The 19,459-nt window shown below is 44.5% G+C and overlaps 1 protein-coding gene across 3 annotated transcripts in view; it reads left to right on the top strand.

The window, feature by feature from the left end:
- The window catches only part of LOC116843443 (zeta-sarcoglycan), a 379,594-nt gene that overhangs the window by 284,771 nt on the left and 75,364 nt on the right, over positions 1-19,459 (top strand). For all 3 annotated transcript variants that reach the window (XM_032813829.1, XM_032813831.1, XM_032813830.1), the window contains one exon: positions 9,434-9,492. In XM_032813829.1, coding sequence (XP_032669720.1) covers positions 9,434-9,492 — 59 coding nt within the window. The remainder of the gene's footprint in view (positions 1-9,433; positions 9,493-19,459) is intronic.

Here is a 19,459-nt window from a genome sequence, read left to right as displayed (position 1 = left end):
CGGCACTTTTGCGTCCAATGCACTTGGATATTAAAGTGTATGGGAATTTAAAAGAAAACGGATAAATCAATAATAAATAATTAACAGATCCTTGATATTCGGTGGGATCCGAGCAAAGATGTCAAAAACTGTAATTAATGTTATAATGTGTGTCGGATGTTTTTCTCTCTATTACTTGAAACTCATCTCAAGTGAAGTACTCAGATTTGAATTCAGAGATAGAAGAAGAGATTTTCAGTTAAATTCTGATTATAGATATGAATGTTACATATCTATAATAAATAAACATATACATAATAAATAAACTGAAAAATTTAGATCAAACTCGTCATAAAACTCTGAATATCTTTATGTGAGACAAGTCTCAAGTGACAATCTAAGAGTTAAAGGTGGAGGTACTTTTTTCTCAACTTATGAGTTGCTGCGAATTAAAAAGCTTACGTAAGCGAAGTAGTGTAAAAGCTTAAAAGTTGATAACATGTCTTCGATCGAGGCAAGCTTGGCACCGGGAGTGAAAAAGGGTGAGGGCAATTGGGATAATCAGATCTGGCGGGAGATTTTTGAAAGAGTGCCATGAAAATGCACTAATACGCGCCGGCGTTTGGGAAAATCTGTGTCCGACTTCCGAAATCGATATTCCGATGCAGGAACACTCGGAAAACGATTTTTCGGGGGCGCATAAAAATTCATGCTGTCGTCGGGACGGTAGCAGTGGCACGTAACGACGATCGACGGATTCCGTCGAGTGGCGCGGCGCGTCTCGGCGCACGTACACGCCGTCGTTCGATCGTTTATTTTCAACTCCTCGGCGCTTCAGCAGCGAATTCGGGCCGAACCTCGAGACAAGCCTCTTTGAAGCTCTCCCAATTCCGCCAGCTAAACTCATTTTTCAGCGGCATTCTTGTCCGTCGTCCGGGTCTTCCGACGGAAGTCGCCGTTCATGCCAGCCGGCTCAACGCCGCTAGGTAGACTTTCGCGAGCAACAGCCGACAGAGAGCGAGGAAAATGAAGAGAGAAAGAGCAAGAGAGACTGAGAGAGAAAGAGGGGGAGAGAGGGGGGGGAGAGAGAGAGAGAGAGAGAGAGAGGCACGGTGAGGAGTTGCACGAAAACCGAGAGGACCGGCGTGTTGTTGGCGAAGAGGAAGAGGAGTCACGACGCGGCTATAAATACGCTGCGCCACCTGCAGTTAACGTTCACCGGCGTACAGACCAGACTAAACTGACTGAGAGAGAGAAAGAGAGAGTCGTGTCTCGTTGCCAGACTGCCAGGAAAGCGAGCACGGAGGTGACTCTCTCACGCTCGCGGGCGCGTATCTCAATACTGTGATACCGTACCGAACCTGGTACCTTCGACTGGTCTGTTCGCCTCGTCTCTATACTCTAAGCACGCATGATAACGACCCTAATTGCGATACTGACCAAGAACTGTAGGATAATTTCAGGATAGACGGTTGTGGCTCTCGAAATACGAGAAAATGTAAGAGCAAAAAACGTACTTGTTTTTAACAAGAACCTACATATCGCCACGATGCTTGATTAGTTTCTCAGTTATAGCGGTGCAGCGAATACCAGAAGAAGCGCTTTGGATGGCCGACAGTCGCCGTATAATTAGCGCGGGTCCTAAGGAGGTACGCGAGACACCATATCTCACCATAATATTATTCTTTCATCGTTTGGCGAGGTTTGCGCTGTCTACGTGGACTTATTCCGACTGAGGAACCAGGAGCGCGAAGCACGTCCGGAAAAGATGTAATCCGGCTGTAAGATAATAGAATCACTCGGGCGTGACAAAACGAGCGCGCAGGGCCGACATTCTAATCGAATGAACGATGAAGTCTAAGGGCTCCACGAAAGTAGTGCAATCAATCAGCGAACGGGCGTGGTGCCAATAACTTTTGAAACTTTCTATTAACAAGATTACTCTTCTTACCGGGAATTCGGGAGTTTAAATGGCTCCGCCGCGCGAGCCGGTTTCCGCTCAAGCGGCAGAGATTGAAACCCCACGAATCCGGCGGCGGCTTGTAGCCGAGGAAAAATATGCGCCGGCGAGCACGCTGCTTGTCAAAATACGACACCGGGAGCTCGGTATTTTCATCGGACGGCAGGTGAAAAAAACCGCGACGTGAACAGAGAGAGACAGAGAGTCGACGGCGGAGAGACACACCTACATATCGGGCCGGAAACGTTGTCCTTTTAAACCCGACACCCTTGAGCGGCTTGTTTTAGGCAAACTAATACCTATCGGGTGTATCGCGAGTGAAAGAAGCACGGCCGGTGGGATGAGGACCAGAGAAAAAAGAATATAAAACATCGTTGGCTAGAGAGAGAAAAAGAGAGGGCGAGAAAGAGAGAGGGGAGAGAGAGAGAGAGAGAGAGAGAGAGAGGTGGTGTCTTTCGCGTAGCGTAGGGGTAGTTTACTACGAGCGTGTTAATTAAACAAAAAGCCACCCCGTATACCAAGCTAATTAGAGAGTGGCTCTCTTACCCGCGCGCGTTCTCCGCTTCAAAAATATTTTCCCGCACGTCTGCTCGTGCTTCGAGCTCCCTTTCTCCTGCATCTCCTCTTCCTCCTCCTCATCTACCTTCTACCACTTCAGCCTGTGGACCTCACAGTTAGTCTCATTTTTTCCTTTCTTTTCATTCTTGCCTACTTTACCCTATTCTACCCTACTCTCCTCTCTTCTCCTCTGTTCTCCACCCTCCTCTCCTTTAAAACAAGCGGTATTCGAGACTTAACGGACATCGGTCTCGATTTTCACTGATGTCGTGCCAGGTAATTCGTAGGCCAAAAAAGTCTAAAATCTAAACTAAAAATGCAAAATAAAGAGAGTGCCGACAAAATAGTGTTGGAAAAAAGCCCGGAAAAAATCTATGTACAATAAAAAATACGTTACAACAGTAAACGCGCACGAATGGAAAGGAAACAGTTAACAATATTGTGAGTAAATATAATAAAATTGCACGTTACGCGGAAAGAGGGATAAAAGAATAAAAAAAAAAGTATCGAAAAAATATTTTGGACACTTATATCGTTTCCTGTTTTTCGTGCTACATTCTATGACTAACTGAAAGGTTCAACAGGCTTGCCCATGCCGTTTGTTATTAATGCGAAACGGACCTAAAAATAGGAGTGGATTAATCAAGTGATTAAGATTGTATTTCCCCGAACTGCGCTGCGCCGCGTCCGTGTTTTATGAAAACGCGCCATTAAGAGACGACAAGATAAATCGCCAAAAAGTCGCCCGCGCGATTAATCAACGAAATTTCCGTTACCGTGCCAGTTTCATGACTCAGAAGCGCCGAAGCGGGCGAGATATATCGGCCTAAGCCCGGGGCGCCTAATTGAAAATAGGTGCTTTAACCTAAATGCGTTGTACAACGCCACGTTTCAGTCGATTTAAGTACTCGGTTTGGTGGCTGTGGCAGATTTAGGGCGCGAACGGAGTAACCGCGATTAGAATCCGCTAACGCGGCCGCAAACAAACACTGCGAACGGACATGAGCGGGCCGGGCGGTGCGCGCGAACGGGACGGAGACCAGGGGCTGAGAGAGCGGCGAGAGTGAAACATCTGCGATCGGATTAGTGGTGGACATTGGCAACACTTCCGGGTGATTAGGCTGATTCCACATCGATCCTAAGTCCGCGCTTACAACCGCATATCGCTATACGGGAGCCAGCGCGAAGCCCGTCGCGAACAATTCGCAGTTAGGGGGATGTGACTCGCTCCGTGTTCGCTCTCCTTCGCACGGTCGCGCCTCCGAAAATCCACCTGGCACGTACAACATTTCACAAATATTTATTCGCGATGTTCGTCCGCCCCGCGCCATTGCAGGAATTTCTCTTCAGACACGCGTTAAAGACGATAGAGCTACGTGCTGTTGATTCTCCGCCGCGGAATTCCGTTCCTTCTCGCGTTCGTACGCCGCGTTTGCACAGCTGGTAATGAACTCTACGTTTCTCCTCTCACTGCTTGTAATAAGTATAATGAAACGATAGGAATCTCAATGCCTTTCGTGAATTTATTTAAATCGAGCAGCGTGTGTTTTCCTTTCCTTTTTTCAATTGAAGGGGAACGCCACCTCTCCATCTTTTCTTCTTCTTCTTCGAAAGAAGAGGGAAGGGAAAAAATAATTGTGTGATCGAACATTCCACAGTAGGAAGTCTTTTTACACAAGAAGCTAAACACGTGTTGCTTATGTCATTATACAAATTATACAGCGAGGGCTTTCGTAATCGTCAAAGTGCGACGAGAAGCGATTTGAAGCACCCTGACTTCCATATAATTGCAAATAAATTTGCCACGCTTGACAAGGACAATGGAGACAGGCCACGAGACCGTATGAGAACGCAATTCCCTGGAACTCGAGGGAAAAATAGCGGCAGCAGCCATGGGGTCGTAGGTGAGAAAGGACGCAGCGGAAGGGACGGGCGGCAGTTTCCCGCGCGACGGAGGCAGCGACGGCGACGGCGGCGGCAGCGGCGGCGACGGCGGCGACGGAGCGGGCCGCTCTGTCGCAGTGTCGTATATTCCGCCGGTGCGGTTGTACACGCGACGCCACTTTAACCCGGAGTCGTCCGAGCACCCGCGCCAACCCGCCCGGCCCTCTCTTTCACTCTCTCTCTGTCGCCCGAGTAAACTATAGACACGGACCTGCGGACCAGTGTATTTCGGTACGGAGAGGCAGTAGACCCCGGTGGTGTTTTCTTCCTCGCATTCCCATTCTTCGTCCTCCTTCCGCTTTGCCAGTTGCCGGTGGGGTGCGGGGGAGAGACGGAACGGCACTACGAGGAGGCCCGGGCGGGCACAGGGGGAACCCCCTCTCGTCTTCTTCTTGTTCTTCATTCTCGTTTCGGGCTTCCCTCGCGCGGAGAGAGATCGGGGGAGAGAACGGATGATAGTGATTCCCGTGCCAAGAGCTACTCGTTCGGGCCAAGCACAACTTGGCCGAGGCACAATCGAGTGAAAGTCGCGTCGCGTCTTCCGCCGGGGGTTGGCTCCTAGGGCGCCGCGCGAAACGGTGCGCGCAGGGTGGAGAAGGACAAAAAAACATTTAACTCGAGCGAAGTGAAAGTCCCGGCCGGGGGAGAAAATAAGGACAAATTGACTGTCCCCGGATGGATGGGACGAAGAATTCACTCCGGTGCGGATTGCGCGACCCGGCCGAGGCGGCCGCGACGACGAAGACGACGGCGACGGCGAGGCAAAGCCTTGGAGAGAGCACGGTGACTGAGTGCTGATCTTAGATTGCAGACGGAATGAGACTTACGAGGAGCAGACGGTCGCTACTCGAGGCTGGATTACAAGATAAATGCCCGCGCGGTAGGTAAGTCGGGGAACGAGTGATAACCGATAAGGGACGCGATTAACGACGGCGTGACGGTGGCGATCGGATCGGAGCGATTGAATCGGTCGTTTCGCGGAGATGTATTACGTGGCGATGCGACAACATCGTGAACAATCTCGATCACTCACGAACAACGAGCCGCTCGTCCAGAATGGAGAACAACCGAGAGAAAGAGAGAGAGAGAAGAAGAGGCTTCGTGTATGTCGGAAAACATCGGCGGAATAGATTCATAAACACATCGAGGGAAAAATTTGGGCTTGGCTGCGCGTATCTACACGCGATTTTGTTACGCCGATTGGTATTTTGTAGCGTCATAATATTGCCGCGCAGAGCAGATGTCAAAGGTTGTGATTGTCGGCGCAATAATCGGCGCGATGAAATCGCTGCGGGACCAACGGCCAGTCAAACGTGCTCAACAGTCATTTACTTTAACTGATCGATCAAACTGATTTCCAACTTCGTTAACGCACTACAATGGATAGATTGCGCGAGCATGGCTCGCCGTATGCATGCAATGCGTAATTAGACGTAGTTTTAAATCGACATCCATCGGGCGTAGTGCGACGAGCACGGCCGGCTATGGCAACGTCCTTTCTCGCTCTAGTTTCCAGAACTGTTCAATTTCCGCGGGTTGATTGAAATGAAATAATCATTATTGTTCGTACCATGATCATCTACGATACGCGGTTCTATCGCGCCGCAACGGCCTGGTATTTATAATGACCATTGTTTCGAAACGCACGAATTTCCATAACTGGTAATTCGATTGTCGCGGTGTAACCGCGTTCACAATTTACGCGAGAATAACATTTCCCGCTCTCGTCGAGCTCTGTGACTAACGGTCTTCTCTCTGACGAGGAGAGGTGAGTGACGAGAAAAAAGGGGGTGGAAAACGCGACGTCGGCCCGGTTTTGTTTCTCCTGAGGACGATTGCGATCGCGTCCGGCACGGGAATACTGCGGATGGCACGCAGAAAAACGTAAGACTTGAGCAATGAGACAATTGACCAGTCGCAATGGATTATCTTTGGACCGTATCCGAATAGAAATTTTAGCCTCGTTTTCGATCTGAACCTTCTAATATCTGAATAATTAGTGTAGGGCAGACTAGAGTTAGATGTGTTCTATATTTTAGAGTTTCGAAGTTACAACTTTTCAGACAATGTTATGACTGACTGTAATTGTTATGACTGACTGTATAAGCATGACAGAGGCAGTCTTCTTCTATATGTTAATGCCCGCCATGATCCTGTTAACCGTATATTTTACTTTGTAATAACCAAAATACAAACATGCAGTAACGTGGCCATCTTGCCTTGGTAACGGGCAAATTGCCCAGTAGTGCAAGGCAAGAAAGCCACATATAAAATATGTATCCTGATTAGCAGTTTCGAGATCTCCACAGCCGGCCCCATTAATTATGGACCAATTTTGTCTTGTCCACTCATATGCTAGATTTCAATTATTCTATAAATAAAAATTGTTTTTATTATCCAAAACAGAGTAATATTTCATTCTTGCAAGAAACTTCATTCTAGTTAATAACACATTGTTTAACTTTATTTAATTACGATAAAAATTATTAATACAAAATTTCAAGAGGCCTAAAAATAATAATTACTACTAAACCAATTTTTTCTGTATTTTAACTGTAATATTATTCTGATTTTAATGAAGCTTATAGAAAAGTATATATGTTTTAAAAAAAATATTTCGCGATTTTACATCCGTTGTTCTTCTCAAGTCTAATACTACAAGCATATGAGCAACATGTCCCTGAGGCCATCTATACGGTCTCCTTATGTTTAATACACATGGTAACTGATGTCCTACTTAGAGTCTCTAAGGGACAGAAGACACACAAAATTCCACCTCTCGGCAAAGTTAAATAGGTTAAGTGGAATCTAAAAAAGTTGACACATACTTTTGAGAGTCTCAAAGTGGACGTTAAATAGAATATTGAGGTCGAATATAGGAACAAAATTTCGCCTCGGGTAAGAAGAATCATCGATTGCGGTTGATCAATTCGCTTACTGTTTACGTTTTTCTGTGCGCCACCCGCACTTCAGACTCGAATCGACGTGACGCACCCTTCCTCCCTTATAATGGCGCCGATCACAATCGCCGCTATGGATACGACGCCGAGCGATCTGGAGCATAATTGCAACATCGATAACGCGTACAGCCGCCCCTGCACTTTAATGCTCGCCTTCCGGGAAACAGGACGAGGGAAACTCAAAAGGTATCCGCGAATCGCCGGCGCGTAATGAAGGAATTTATGACGCGAATTGCTCGATGAAAATATATTACCCCGTCGGCCCCACGGGCCAGACCCACCCCGTCCGAGCACCCCCTTTGCCTTATCGTCGAGATCGTCCTTTTTCTTCCTTCGCCGTGCCTCAATCGACATAAATTCTAATTACGTGGCCGCGCAATGCGTTATCGCGAAATCCCTTGGATTCCATTTGTTGCGCGAGTTGTTGCACGCTCCCGCAATATGTTGCTCTCGGACTAATTCGCCAGCGTCGTCGTCGCTCTCGTCGTCGTCGTCGCAAAGGCGCGTTGTTTTCCACGGCCGATATATTAACGGTCGGTGCACGTGTTCACGGGACAGGAGTTTCGTTTCCGAGAATGTTATTTCGCGAACGGCCGCCACCTCCGGGTGTCTTCGTCATTTTGACGGAATTAAGCACCGCGCGTTTACGGCTATGACGCGACTACACGACGATGGGGCATCGGACACCGGTGAGGATCCAATGACGATTCAGCACGGCGAACGACCCCGGCTCGGCTGATCAGATTAATCTCTCGAACATCGAGCCGCCTCACAGAGTGAGAACCTGATCTGAGTGGCTGATTGCTTTCAGGGGGAGGACACGTTTTTAGAGGCAACATGCGTATACTTTTTCGATAGCTTTCGACGGCAACATATAATTCCACGCTCCAACGAGCGCGCCGAGAAAATTGTTAAAAAGCACAGATGGGAAGAACTTCAGGCGAATTCCGGTGACAATTGGAACACTCTAAGTGACATTCTGCTGAATTTTTCAAACGCTTCTCGTCGAGCTACTCAATTGTTTATGCGCATTTTGACATGATTTTGTCACTCTTACTCGTTGAAATAGTGACGCGTATTTTTCGTCACACGGTGGTTGCTCTCCCTCTCCGATGCGACTTGAGCGAATCTTTTTTGCATAGTTTTGCATACCCAGCCTCGCAACTGTCGTCGCGAGAAGACGCGCAAGATCCGTACGATATTCTCATTCTACTCGCAAAGAAACTACTTGGTAATATCAGCTAAATCTTAGTACACAAAAAAAGAATGCTTGTGTTTTAACTAGAAAATAGTAAAATATGGCATAGATTTTATTTCTAGTTTCAGTAACCAATTCTTGGTTACGTTGACCTATGCGACATTGTTCATTAACACTTCGATTTGTTGCTTAAAACATTTTTAAGACAACAAATAAGTAAATAAGCGCAACCAAGAATTGATTCTTGAAGCCATAAAGAAAAGCTATACTATATTTTACTATTTTTCTGGTTGACACAACCAATCTTTTCTTTCGTGTAGTTATGTGATTTGGACTTAGCTAAAAGACCAATTGTTTTGCTGTCATTGCTAAAAGTTGGCTATCACAAGCAAAATGCATTCGCTACGTAATACAAATTTATTAGCTGAGATTAGAAACGTATTTATTCGGGTAGCGAAGAAAGTGGTAGCTATTGTCTACACATGTTATCTATTAATACCTAAATCTTTTGATCGATTTGGACTAAATTTTGTATAGTTATTCTCTAGGAACCTGTGAAAGGCTACCGTGAAATCTGGGAAAACCTTACTCACTCTCCTTGATTTTATGACACTTTGTGATAGCTCGCGCAACGCCGGATAGTTTAGGTTAGTAGCTAATAAATTTAGCTTCGGCTTGTAGCGACGACATTAGCTGTCTCTATTTCAATGACACATCTTAGTTACCACAACTATATTTCCTGCAGCCAATCCTTTTCTCCCGCGTGATACTACTACTAACTGCGGATCACGAAAATCGCGGTCTTCATTATGTGCGTTTCGTTCTTTGTTGCAGACCGGAAACAGTTACAAATCGCCGGAGGAATCGCCGCATACGGAGCACAGCAGACTGAGGTAAGTGAAAACAAAACCATTGCTGTCGCGCAACAAAGCCGAAGAAATAACAAATCCGCACACCGGCGAGGTTATTACGGGGAAAACAGGCACTCGATATTAAAAATAGCAAGACCATCCTCGTGACGATAAACCACCGCGATGAACCAAATATTTTTCGGACTGGACAAATAGAAGGAGGAGAAAAAGAAAGCCTGTCAAACGGCGAGTCACAATTTGCCACGAGGCGACGGAGCCGCGAAACGCCAGCGTTAAGCCGACCCGACGCGGAAATTGATGATTAATCCATAATTATCGCGAAGCGCGGCCGGAGTTAATGGCTCGAAAATAATTGTGATAAATTTCCCGCCGCTATATATGCGTATCTCCAGGCCCGATAATTAACCGAAGACCGAACACAGATGACACAAGTATAGTGCGCGTCGCTGGGATTGACGTAAGTCGAGCAATACGCGTCAGTGGACCGCGCCAAGTGTGTCCTGCAAGCGAAAGATAAATTTCAGACTTCGGCGGCGGTGCGCACGACAGCGCAGCATCACGTCGAATGCGATTCGTGACGCGTATCATCCGCAAGTTGCACGTCGAGTCGACACTAAAATTACTAGGCGAATTCCTGCGATGCTTGAGGCGCTGCCAGGTCGGCAGGCGTCGTAGTCCAATCTGTTCTGCAAAAGTAAAAAAGCCGGACGGGACTGAGCGAGGAGGCGAAGGGGGCCCCGTGACGCGCGGCCGCGGCGCATCCGACGCGGGGGGCCCGCAGTCGCTGTCGTTAATTCAGCCTGGCGATTACAGAGCGGACGCGATCGTTCTTCCAAACGACGTTGTTAAACGCCGGAACGGCCGCGCGAAACTTGTACGATTAAACGATCCATCATTTGTTTTAACAACGCTTAAACGGCGGGACGATCGCTGGAGTAGCTCGCGGAGCTTGTAATCGCGTAAAATTTAACTGTCGGCGAACACGAGCGCGTAGCCGAGACGCCGGCGCGCATCTACATGCCGGGAGGTGATAGAGGGTGGGAGGGAGGGGGCGCGCGCGCGACGCGTCGCTGTTAAATAATTCACGAAATAATCACGACGGGATCGCGCGATTCTTGATTCGCGGGAACGGGCAAGTAGCGCGAGAGAGCATCGATCTCCGAAGGCGCAGGGTCGAGATTGAAATTTAAACGGGGAACGATGCCCTGAAACGTGGCCGTAAAAACGGCGGATGGAAAAAATATCGCTCGCGCGCTCCGCGCTGCCGGAGGCGGAAGGATTTTGCCGGACTAAGGAAATCTCATCCGCGCTATACGTTCCATATCGCTACCTCGTGATGGCCGGTATATTCACGTCTCGTAACCGTGATATCCATTCCTTCGGCTTTTCCAAAAATGCGATATCCGGTTCGCCGTTCTACACCGACGTCGCAAAGGTGCGCGCGCGTTCGAGTCGAAACACATCGAATTCGTCCAATTCCGAAGCGCATTCTGTCGCGACAAATGACGCTCGCGCGCATATAATGCGTTTCGAATAATCAAAAGGCCGATGATTTTCGTAAAAATTCTTTATGGCCCTTCGGCTACCGAATTCTCCTCCTCATATCCGCAACAATTTGCTTTCGCTTTATTTGCGTCGATGCAAACTGGCTAATATCGCAAACTTTTCCCGACAGAACTTCCCGTAAACTCTTCTTCAACGACAGCGCGCGGTATAAATATCGGTATAAATATCGGTTCTTTGTTACACCTTTATCTCTGACAGATAAAAAGTATAATAAAAATAAGGTATATTGGGAGTACAAATTAGTTCGGTTCGTTTTTTGTGGTAAAAAATGCATTTATTTCAGAACAAAATGAATGAACAGATTAATCAAAGTACTGTCCATCGCTAGCTACTACTTTTTCCCACCTCTCAGGCAATTTTCGAATTCCATCTCGAAAAAATGTCTCGTCTTTTGAGGCGATCCAAGTTAGGAGCCAATTTTCGATTTCTGCGAAAGAAGTGAACCGGTGACCTGCCAAATCGTGCTGCATCCGTCGGAACAACCAGTAATCAGAAGAAGCAATGTCCGGCGAATACGGCGGATGCGGTAAAATATCCCATTGAGCGTTTCCAAATAATTTTTTACGACTTTTGCGACATGAGGCCGAGCGTTATCATGCAGAACAATAACTTTGTCATGTCTTTGCTCGTATTCCGGTCGTTTTTCTCGTAATGCACGGTTCAAACGAATCAATTGTAGCCTATACCGATTCATGACTCGGATTTTCATCGAGTAATGTCTCCAATTCTTTGTCTTCGAATTTTTTTGGCTGTCCAGAGCGAGGCTTGTCTTTAACGCTGAAATCACCATTCTTCAAACGTCGAAACCATTCCCTACATGATTTATCAGTTGGAGCATTGTCACCATAAACTTCTACAAGCATTCGATGCGCTTCAGCTGCCCTTTTCTTCCAATTAAAGCAGAAAACTAAAACCTCCCGCAAATGCTGCTTAGTTAACACAAAATTTGACATATTCAACACAGTAAAAAACAGGGGTTTTGTATGAAACTCAAAGTGATATAAACTGAATATTATTGACAGATGTCTAATCTCTTTAAAACCACCGAAATCAGCTGTCACTATGAAACATTCATAACAGTCAGAGCCATCTTTTGAAAACGGACCGAACTAATTTGTACTCCCAATATAATTAAAGTAAAATAATAAACATTGAATTCGCAATCGATCGTCGATCGAACGGCCTTCCATTGAATTCGTTCGAGTCAACTATCACTTAAACGGTCTCCCACTAAATTGGCTCATATTAACTGTTAATTAAACATAATATAATTAATTAAGAAAGTAATTAATTACACGAAACTTTGTTGAGGCTTGAAGAGATTCGTTTTCCGATCAGACGGAATCGCGTTGAAACGACTCAGCCGAGTTGGTCGCGCGTTTTTTCGAAACGCATTATATCCGCGAAATTCGATCCCCGCAGGGCTTTTTTCCCACTGGTACAAAAAAATACGGTGAATTTTAAACCGATCCCGTGGCAATTCGTGGCAGTCGTGGGGAATTTGCGAGGGAAAATAATTATACACAGCCGCGACGGATATTCGGCGATTTTTCCCGGAGATGTCGCGTGCGCGATACGTGCCGGTAAATTGTTAAGAGGAGCAAATTTCGGAAGAATCCCGCGCCACAAAATCCACCGCAATCGATTCGTTTCGCACGTGCGAAGGGAATGCGATCGCCGAATATGCATGCATTCGATGATATGCATTCTTCCCCTCTTTTTTCGATTTCACCGGCGAAAAAGTCGCTCGATCGGATGAACGATCGGCCGGAGCAAGATGCGGAATCGATCGGCGGTCCACCGCGTCCTTTTTCCCTTCATTCCGTATTATGCGCGGCGATCGATCCAGTCCGGGATCGAGCCGGGACATTAAATCCGCCTCGTCCGACCGAAATGCGCATCCATCTTGCGTTACGGCGCTTGCCAACGGCGCTATTTCCCGCTCGATTGCGATACTTTTAATAGGGAATCGGAGGGTTTCGTGTCGGTGGTAATGTAACTTCGACGGTAGCCCGAGCAGACGGGAACGATTATCTTTCATTACACCTGCGATTCCCAGGTACAATGTGTTCCAATTAATCGGCCTGGTTGAGCCTGATGCTAATGGCTAGCGCGAGATGGGAACGGGCGCGTATATCAATGACGAATGCATTGTGTTTCTTACGGGTTACTGGCTGCCGCGAATTGATATTGCTTGCGGGATTAATAATTAGTATCCGTACGAGCAGTGGACGCGCCGATGCCGGAAAAGGGAGGACTCGTTCGGCGCGGAGATTCCGACGAGCGGAGATAAATATCTGGCGTTATATCTTCCTTTTACTTCTGGATTCTGAGACGATTAAAGTTTAAATACCCGCGAATAAGCCGAGAGTGGGAGGCAGGCAGTCGTATTAAGCGGGATGCAAGAGTAAATTATGAGGGGGATATCGGCGAATCCTGAATAACGAGTGACTGTAGATTAAGGACAATCTCCCTCGGAATACGTGATTTATAATTTCGAATTCGACCGACATTTGACGGAGTGATGTGGCTTTTACGGCTCATAGACGACGTCGTTAACGGCGCTCGCGGCCGTATATATATAAGAGCCCGAGAATCAATATTGTCCAAGTCCGCGTCGTATTGAGGGAGATAGTAAAACTTTACGTTCAAATTCGAGGAGGGGCGGAAGGGGGAGAAGAGCGGCGTATTCGCGGTAAAACATCGTCGCAGTGAAGAGTCCACGGTGGTCGGCGATCGTCTATTATGTCGTCGGACGGATGATAAATGAACGAATGAAAGGATGTTACACGACTCCGCAATTCTTTTCTACGCCGGTCCTTTTTGCCCGTTGCGGAACTTACCGAGCTTCTACGCGAAGCGCGTCGCCCGATGACGTGCTGCTTCATTTCCATACGTAAACTCGTTGCGACCAGATTAATCGGCCGAGTGTATTCTTCCCGGATATCGCGCAGAATTCAAACATCCCGTGACGTTTGAGCAAGGGAGTTTCTCGCTGTTGCGTCATCGTGACGCAAACAACCACCGCGTAAGACAATGCGACGGTAAAGACGGTAAAGACAATACCCGGTAATTTTTTATCGTTCTTTCTCGCGGGGAAGAGTCCCGTGGCGAGGTGGTAACGACCACGTATTAAAATCAACGTGCCGAACGAGCAAATATTATAACGAGAAAATTCATTTGTCGTTTGATGAAGAATAAATCAGTGATACAACGAAAATGACAAAACGAATAACACGAGAGAATTTCCGGATATCCACATACAGAAAAATATCATTCTATTGGTAAGAAGAGCGATTATTCAGTTTATTTGCCTCTTTTAAAAAGCAACGGTTCTCTTCAACAACGAATATTCTCTTGATAATAATCTTAAAATATACTCATAAATTTGAAAAAAATGTCCATTGTTGTGTATTCAAAGGAAGAAAGTTTCCTCTTTATGAGAATATTACAAAACTTTATTGAAGAAAACGTTGACTCGACTCTATGTAAACTGCGAGAAAAAAACATCTAAGAAATAATTAATATTTATTTGTGTGGTTGGTATAATAATAAAACATATTTACTTTACATATAAAGAGAATGTCTGTTTGTCTGTTCCCTATCCACTCCTAAATCCTTTACCCGATCTGGATCAAATTTTGCACAATTACTCTCTAGGACCCTGCGGAAAATATAGACTGTATGAAACCTGATCATTACACCGCGTCCTCCCCGAATTTCATCCCCTTGAGACTTTGTGATAATCCGGACAGTACCGGGTAGTTTAAACTAGTATAAAATTTATCAAAAATAAGAAAATATACATTTAAAAATTTTTTTTAAACTTCAGCTTCTCATAAAAGCAATCACTGTTTATTATATTTAAACAAAATAATTTGGATTTAAGTAAATATGTTTTATTTTAGTACTCACCGAATAAATATCTTTTATTTTTTACATTTTTTCTCTCAGAGTAGTATGCAAACTAAATTTTTGTTTTAATTTAATATTCTTTATTGAAATACTAAATTTACTAGGATTGATAGATAGTTGATAGATAGATTGATAGATTTTGAATAAATTTAATGATTATAATGTATTTATGACACATTCGCAGATATATATAAAATAGAATATCTATCTGTTGGTTTCCTATGCACTTCTAAATTCTTTTGACCGATCTGGAGCAAATTTTGCATAGTTATTCTTTAGGATCCTGCGGAAAGTACAAACTACAAACTTGGACCTCTCTCTGATTTCATCTCCTCGACATTTTATGATAAATAAAATGCTGTGCAATGCCGAGCAGCTTTAGCTAGAAAACTAATGAAGTAGTTGGAACATATAGCATTTCTTGAATGCAGCATACACATCTTTCTGTGTGTATGCTCGGACACTGAGCTAATGATTTTTCGTATCTACTCGACAGTAATATCCCGAGAGCAATTAGTGCTCGACTGCTTTCTGTTTGCAAGTGTATTATAATTAACAATCGCGCGACGTCGGCTTGCTCGTCGGGCGAGGCTATTTAGGCGTTATCAAGGCTTCCCATTCGGGACGTGTGAATCGTCCGTAACTTCGCGCATCGACCGCGTTTGTACGCGCTTACACATTCTGACGAGGGTTGAAACGCGCGAGGCGTGAAACGCCGACTAGCGGCGCAACAATCGCCGCGCGAGTCACAAGGCGCGAGCATATCAAATTCGCGGGCCATATCGCGGGTATTGCGGCGAAAGGCGCAGCGCGCCGTCAGTGCTTACGCCTGTTCGTTATACAAATCTCTCGTTTGTATTCAATCCGCTAACGCTTATTTTGCGACAGCGCCCCGATGCGATTCCCTGATAATCCGAGTCACTCGTACTCTCGCACACGACCGGCGGATAATCCTTTAAGTGCCGAACAATTTTCTCACGCCTTGTAAGTCGCGCGAGTGTCGCGAGATTTTTGTCGTACGATGAATACGACTCGAACCACCTGTTATTTATATAAGCTATTTCTGAGTCGAAGTTTTCGAATCCCATTTTGGAACTCTATTTCCCATTTGGACTTCCCAACATCTGTATATTATGAAAAATTAATGTATTCATGTTTAATACACATGCAAACTGAAGTCGTATTTAGTGTCGGAAAATGCACGCAATGCCATTTGTAAGTTCTAAAGAAAGATAGTAATCGAAAAGGGTAAAAGTAGTAGATTAATCCTTTCACTACAAATGTTACTTTTTCCTTTTTCAAGGAACTTTTTTTTCACTTTATTGAATACATTAATAACTTTCTTTTTACTTTCACTTTATTAAATATATTAATATATAATGCAGTTTTAGCAAAAAAAATAAAAAAGTTTTATGTTTGACGCTAAATAAAATATTTATGTATCCCACTGGGGTTTTTGAGGTGATATATTTGTCTCAACGGTAATAAATAGTGTTGATGTGTTCTGAATGCCAAAAAAGCTGTTTATTCAATTGAATGAACTTATTATTAATTGTGGAGAAAACATGTCCCGTTAGTAGTGAAAGAATTAAATAAACAAAGATACAAGGTTAAACAGAATCAAAAGAAATATACAGGCTTTACAGTATCAAAGTAAGCGTTAAATAGAATATCGAAGTCGAAAATCAAATCAAAATGTTGACTCGGATTAAGATCGAACTATTCGGACTTTGAACAATTGAATAATGCCAGTTTCCTCGATATGAAGACCTCTGCGCGATTGGTTTCCTTCTTCGAGCCGTCAACGAGAGATGGAAAACTTATACGAGGAGAAAGATAGAAATGTTATTTTAATCTGGCGTGGCATAAAAAGATCAGGATCGCAAGAGGTCAGCCACTTTTTCCGGACAAATGTAGCCGCGCGTAAAAGCGAGTGGCGATCGAATGATCCCGCGCGGCATTAGCGATGCCAGGATTAACGTTTCGCGAGTGAATTCTCGCGGATGAGAAGACACGACCAGCGACCAAGCGACTTTCCAACTTACAGCCGTTCCACGCCAATGTACGTAATTGGCTGCCGACGCCACGAACTTTTAATTGGTTCCAGCCGTACGTCCGTTTCGGTTCCGGTCCGATGATTTTTCATCCCCGTTCGGCCGGAAACCAGCGTCGAAAATAATAAACACGCGCACGCGCGCATCGAAATTGTCCTAATCAGATTTTTGGCGCAAGAAACGAGCGACCCGCGTGCTCGGGCAGCGAGATGTTGCCGGGTTAATTAATGCCGCAGTGCCAATTATACGTGCACGCACGTAATTAATAACGAAATATTAATGACAATGAGCGCGTAATAACAACTAGAAAATTTACAAATGCCACTCGTTGGGTATTAACGGATCGCCGTTAATACGACGGTCGACGAATGAAACGATAATGATTATGAGGCTTTTGTTGTAATAACGGGATTATCATCTCGTTATCAAGCGCTGTTTTTCAATTTATGACCGATCGACGGGCGCGCCGACTGACGGGCGGACAGGCTAACGGATGGACGGACGAGGCGGGGGTGTGTTCTCGCCGAAATTAATGAGCTCGCTCTTATCTGCGCTACTCGTTGATTCAGGTAACCCAGAGTAGGCACTTGAATCCCCTTCGCCGAAGGGAGGGGAGGAGAAGTGCCTCTCAGATATCTATCCGCAAGTAGCTCGAATAGGTGTCCCGCTCGATCGGATTGAAAGAAAATAGCATGATATTATTTTAAGTATCGTTTCGCGTCTTCGATAGCTAGACCCGCTTTTCCCGCGCTATATCCTTGCCGCGCTCCTTTCGGCATATAAAAACACTTCTACGAGATCGTGTGTCGTGTAATGCGTTTCCTACTTTCCTATCTGTATATCTTCAAAAAAAATAATTCTAATTACAAGATGATATTTTTTCTACCATCTCATATTCCAAACGAAAGCTCTCTTATTGAAAGAATATTATATTTCTCTTCTTCTAATGACACAGACTACACGGAAAAAAGAGATGTGGTGCACTTAACAAAAAATATTTAGTTGTAAGCAAATAGCTGCATCATTCTACATATCTTTGTATGATAGTTATGTGTATGGTTGATTTGACTTACTTTGGTGTGTCAACTACATCAATGAAGTTGCGCGTGATCTGGTTGTGGCAACCAGAAATTAGTAATCATTTTGCATAGACAAGCTAAATATCGATATAGTTGCATTAATCAATGCTATATTGCAAAGCAGCGATGTTAAAAAATAAAAGCAACTCACTACGCGCACAGCTAGAGATGTATATATGTGAAAACTGGTTCTGAGTGTATAAATATACATTTGTAGTTGCCGCGTAATGAGCCGCGTTTGTATTAACCATGTATTATCACTGCTGCAACATAAGTAATTCAGCCATTGCTCTTTGATTACAGCAACCACATAAATAGTTGTTCCGTATTTTACTATTGAATCTGGTTGGCACAACTAGATTTCTGTATGGATCAACCATATTGTTTTTTCCGTGTATTAATCGGAGATATATTAGATATTATTCTAACTTTTTTCCTCTTTTAATTAAGAGGAATGTGATTATTTGAAACAGAATGCCCTCTGACGCGTGATACAAGAAATGTGACAAGCAATGTATAACGCTGCGCTTTGCCCCGTGCGTGATAGGCTAAAGCCATTTGAATCGACATTTATAATCTACTATAAGTCTCACAAAATACTATCGTTACAATGCTTTTCATATAAGAATATATTCTGCAAGCACAAGGATAGCCATCGAGATGACTGCATAATCTTTAAAGTCAAACAACAGTTTGAGCGTGTCTGGAAGAAAGATAGGTCCGAAACCACTGAAGGACGTAAAAGTATAAGGGTGTAAAGTATGTGACGACTTTGGACCGCTAGTACTTTTTTGCTAAATATTAGTTTTTTTACTGACTTACAAGTTTGACGATATTTGCAGGCTTAACGTACACGAAGAGAGAATTACATGGAGAATTACACAGAGAGAGAATTTTATAATAAAAATTACTTATAGAAATACTATAGAAAATATTACAGAACTTTGTAGCTCCCCGAGAAATAGATCGACATTTTGCAGTGTAATTCATTATTCTTTCATTTCGTGTATGCAACATATATTTTATTAGGTGATAAACTTAGTTCCTGCGGCTCACATTGATGACGTTAGATGACGTTAGTTGTAGGTGTAATTTATTTTGACATCTGAAACTGGCTGCATTTTAGAGGTTAGACATTTGTCAATAAAATTCAGTGTGAAGAGATTCATTTAAGCGAGCAGTGCTATTTTTTCTTTTGATTAAATATGGAACGTGATAAGTTGTTTTTTCGACATGTGCTGCTTCATTACTTTGACTTGAAAAAAACTGCAGCTGCAGCTCATAAATTGCTTTTCGAAGCTTATGGCAATTATGCTCCATCGGAAAGAACATGCCAAGTATGGTTTCAGCGATTTAAGAGTGGTGATTTTGATG

The sequence above is a fragment of the Odontomachus brunneus genome, unplaced genomic scaffold (assembly GCF_010583005.1).
Source record: "Odontomachus brunneus isolate Ranch 3 - 2012 unplaced genomic scaffold, Obru_v1 Obru_scaffold_032, whole genome shotgun sequence".
Classification (NCBI taxonomy): domain Eukaryota; kingdom Metazoa; phylum Arthropoda; class Insecta; order Hymenoptera; family Formicidae; genus Odontomachus; species Odontomachus brunneus.
The sequence above is the reverse complement of the archived record's forward strand: the minus strand, read 5'-3'. Positions and strand labels throughout refer to the sequence as shown.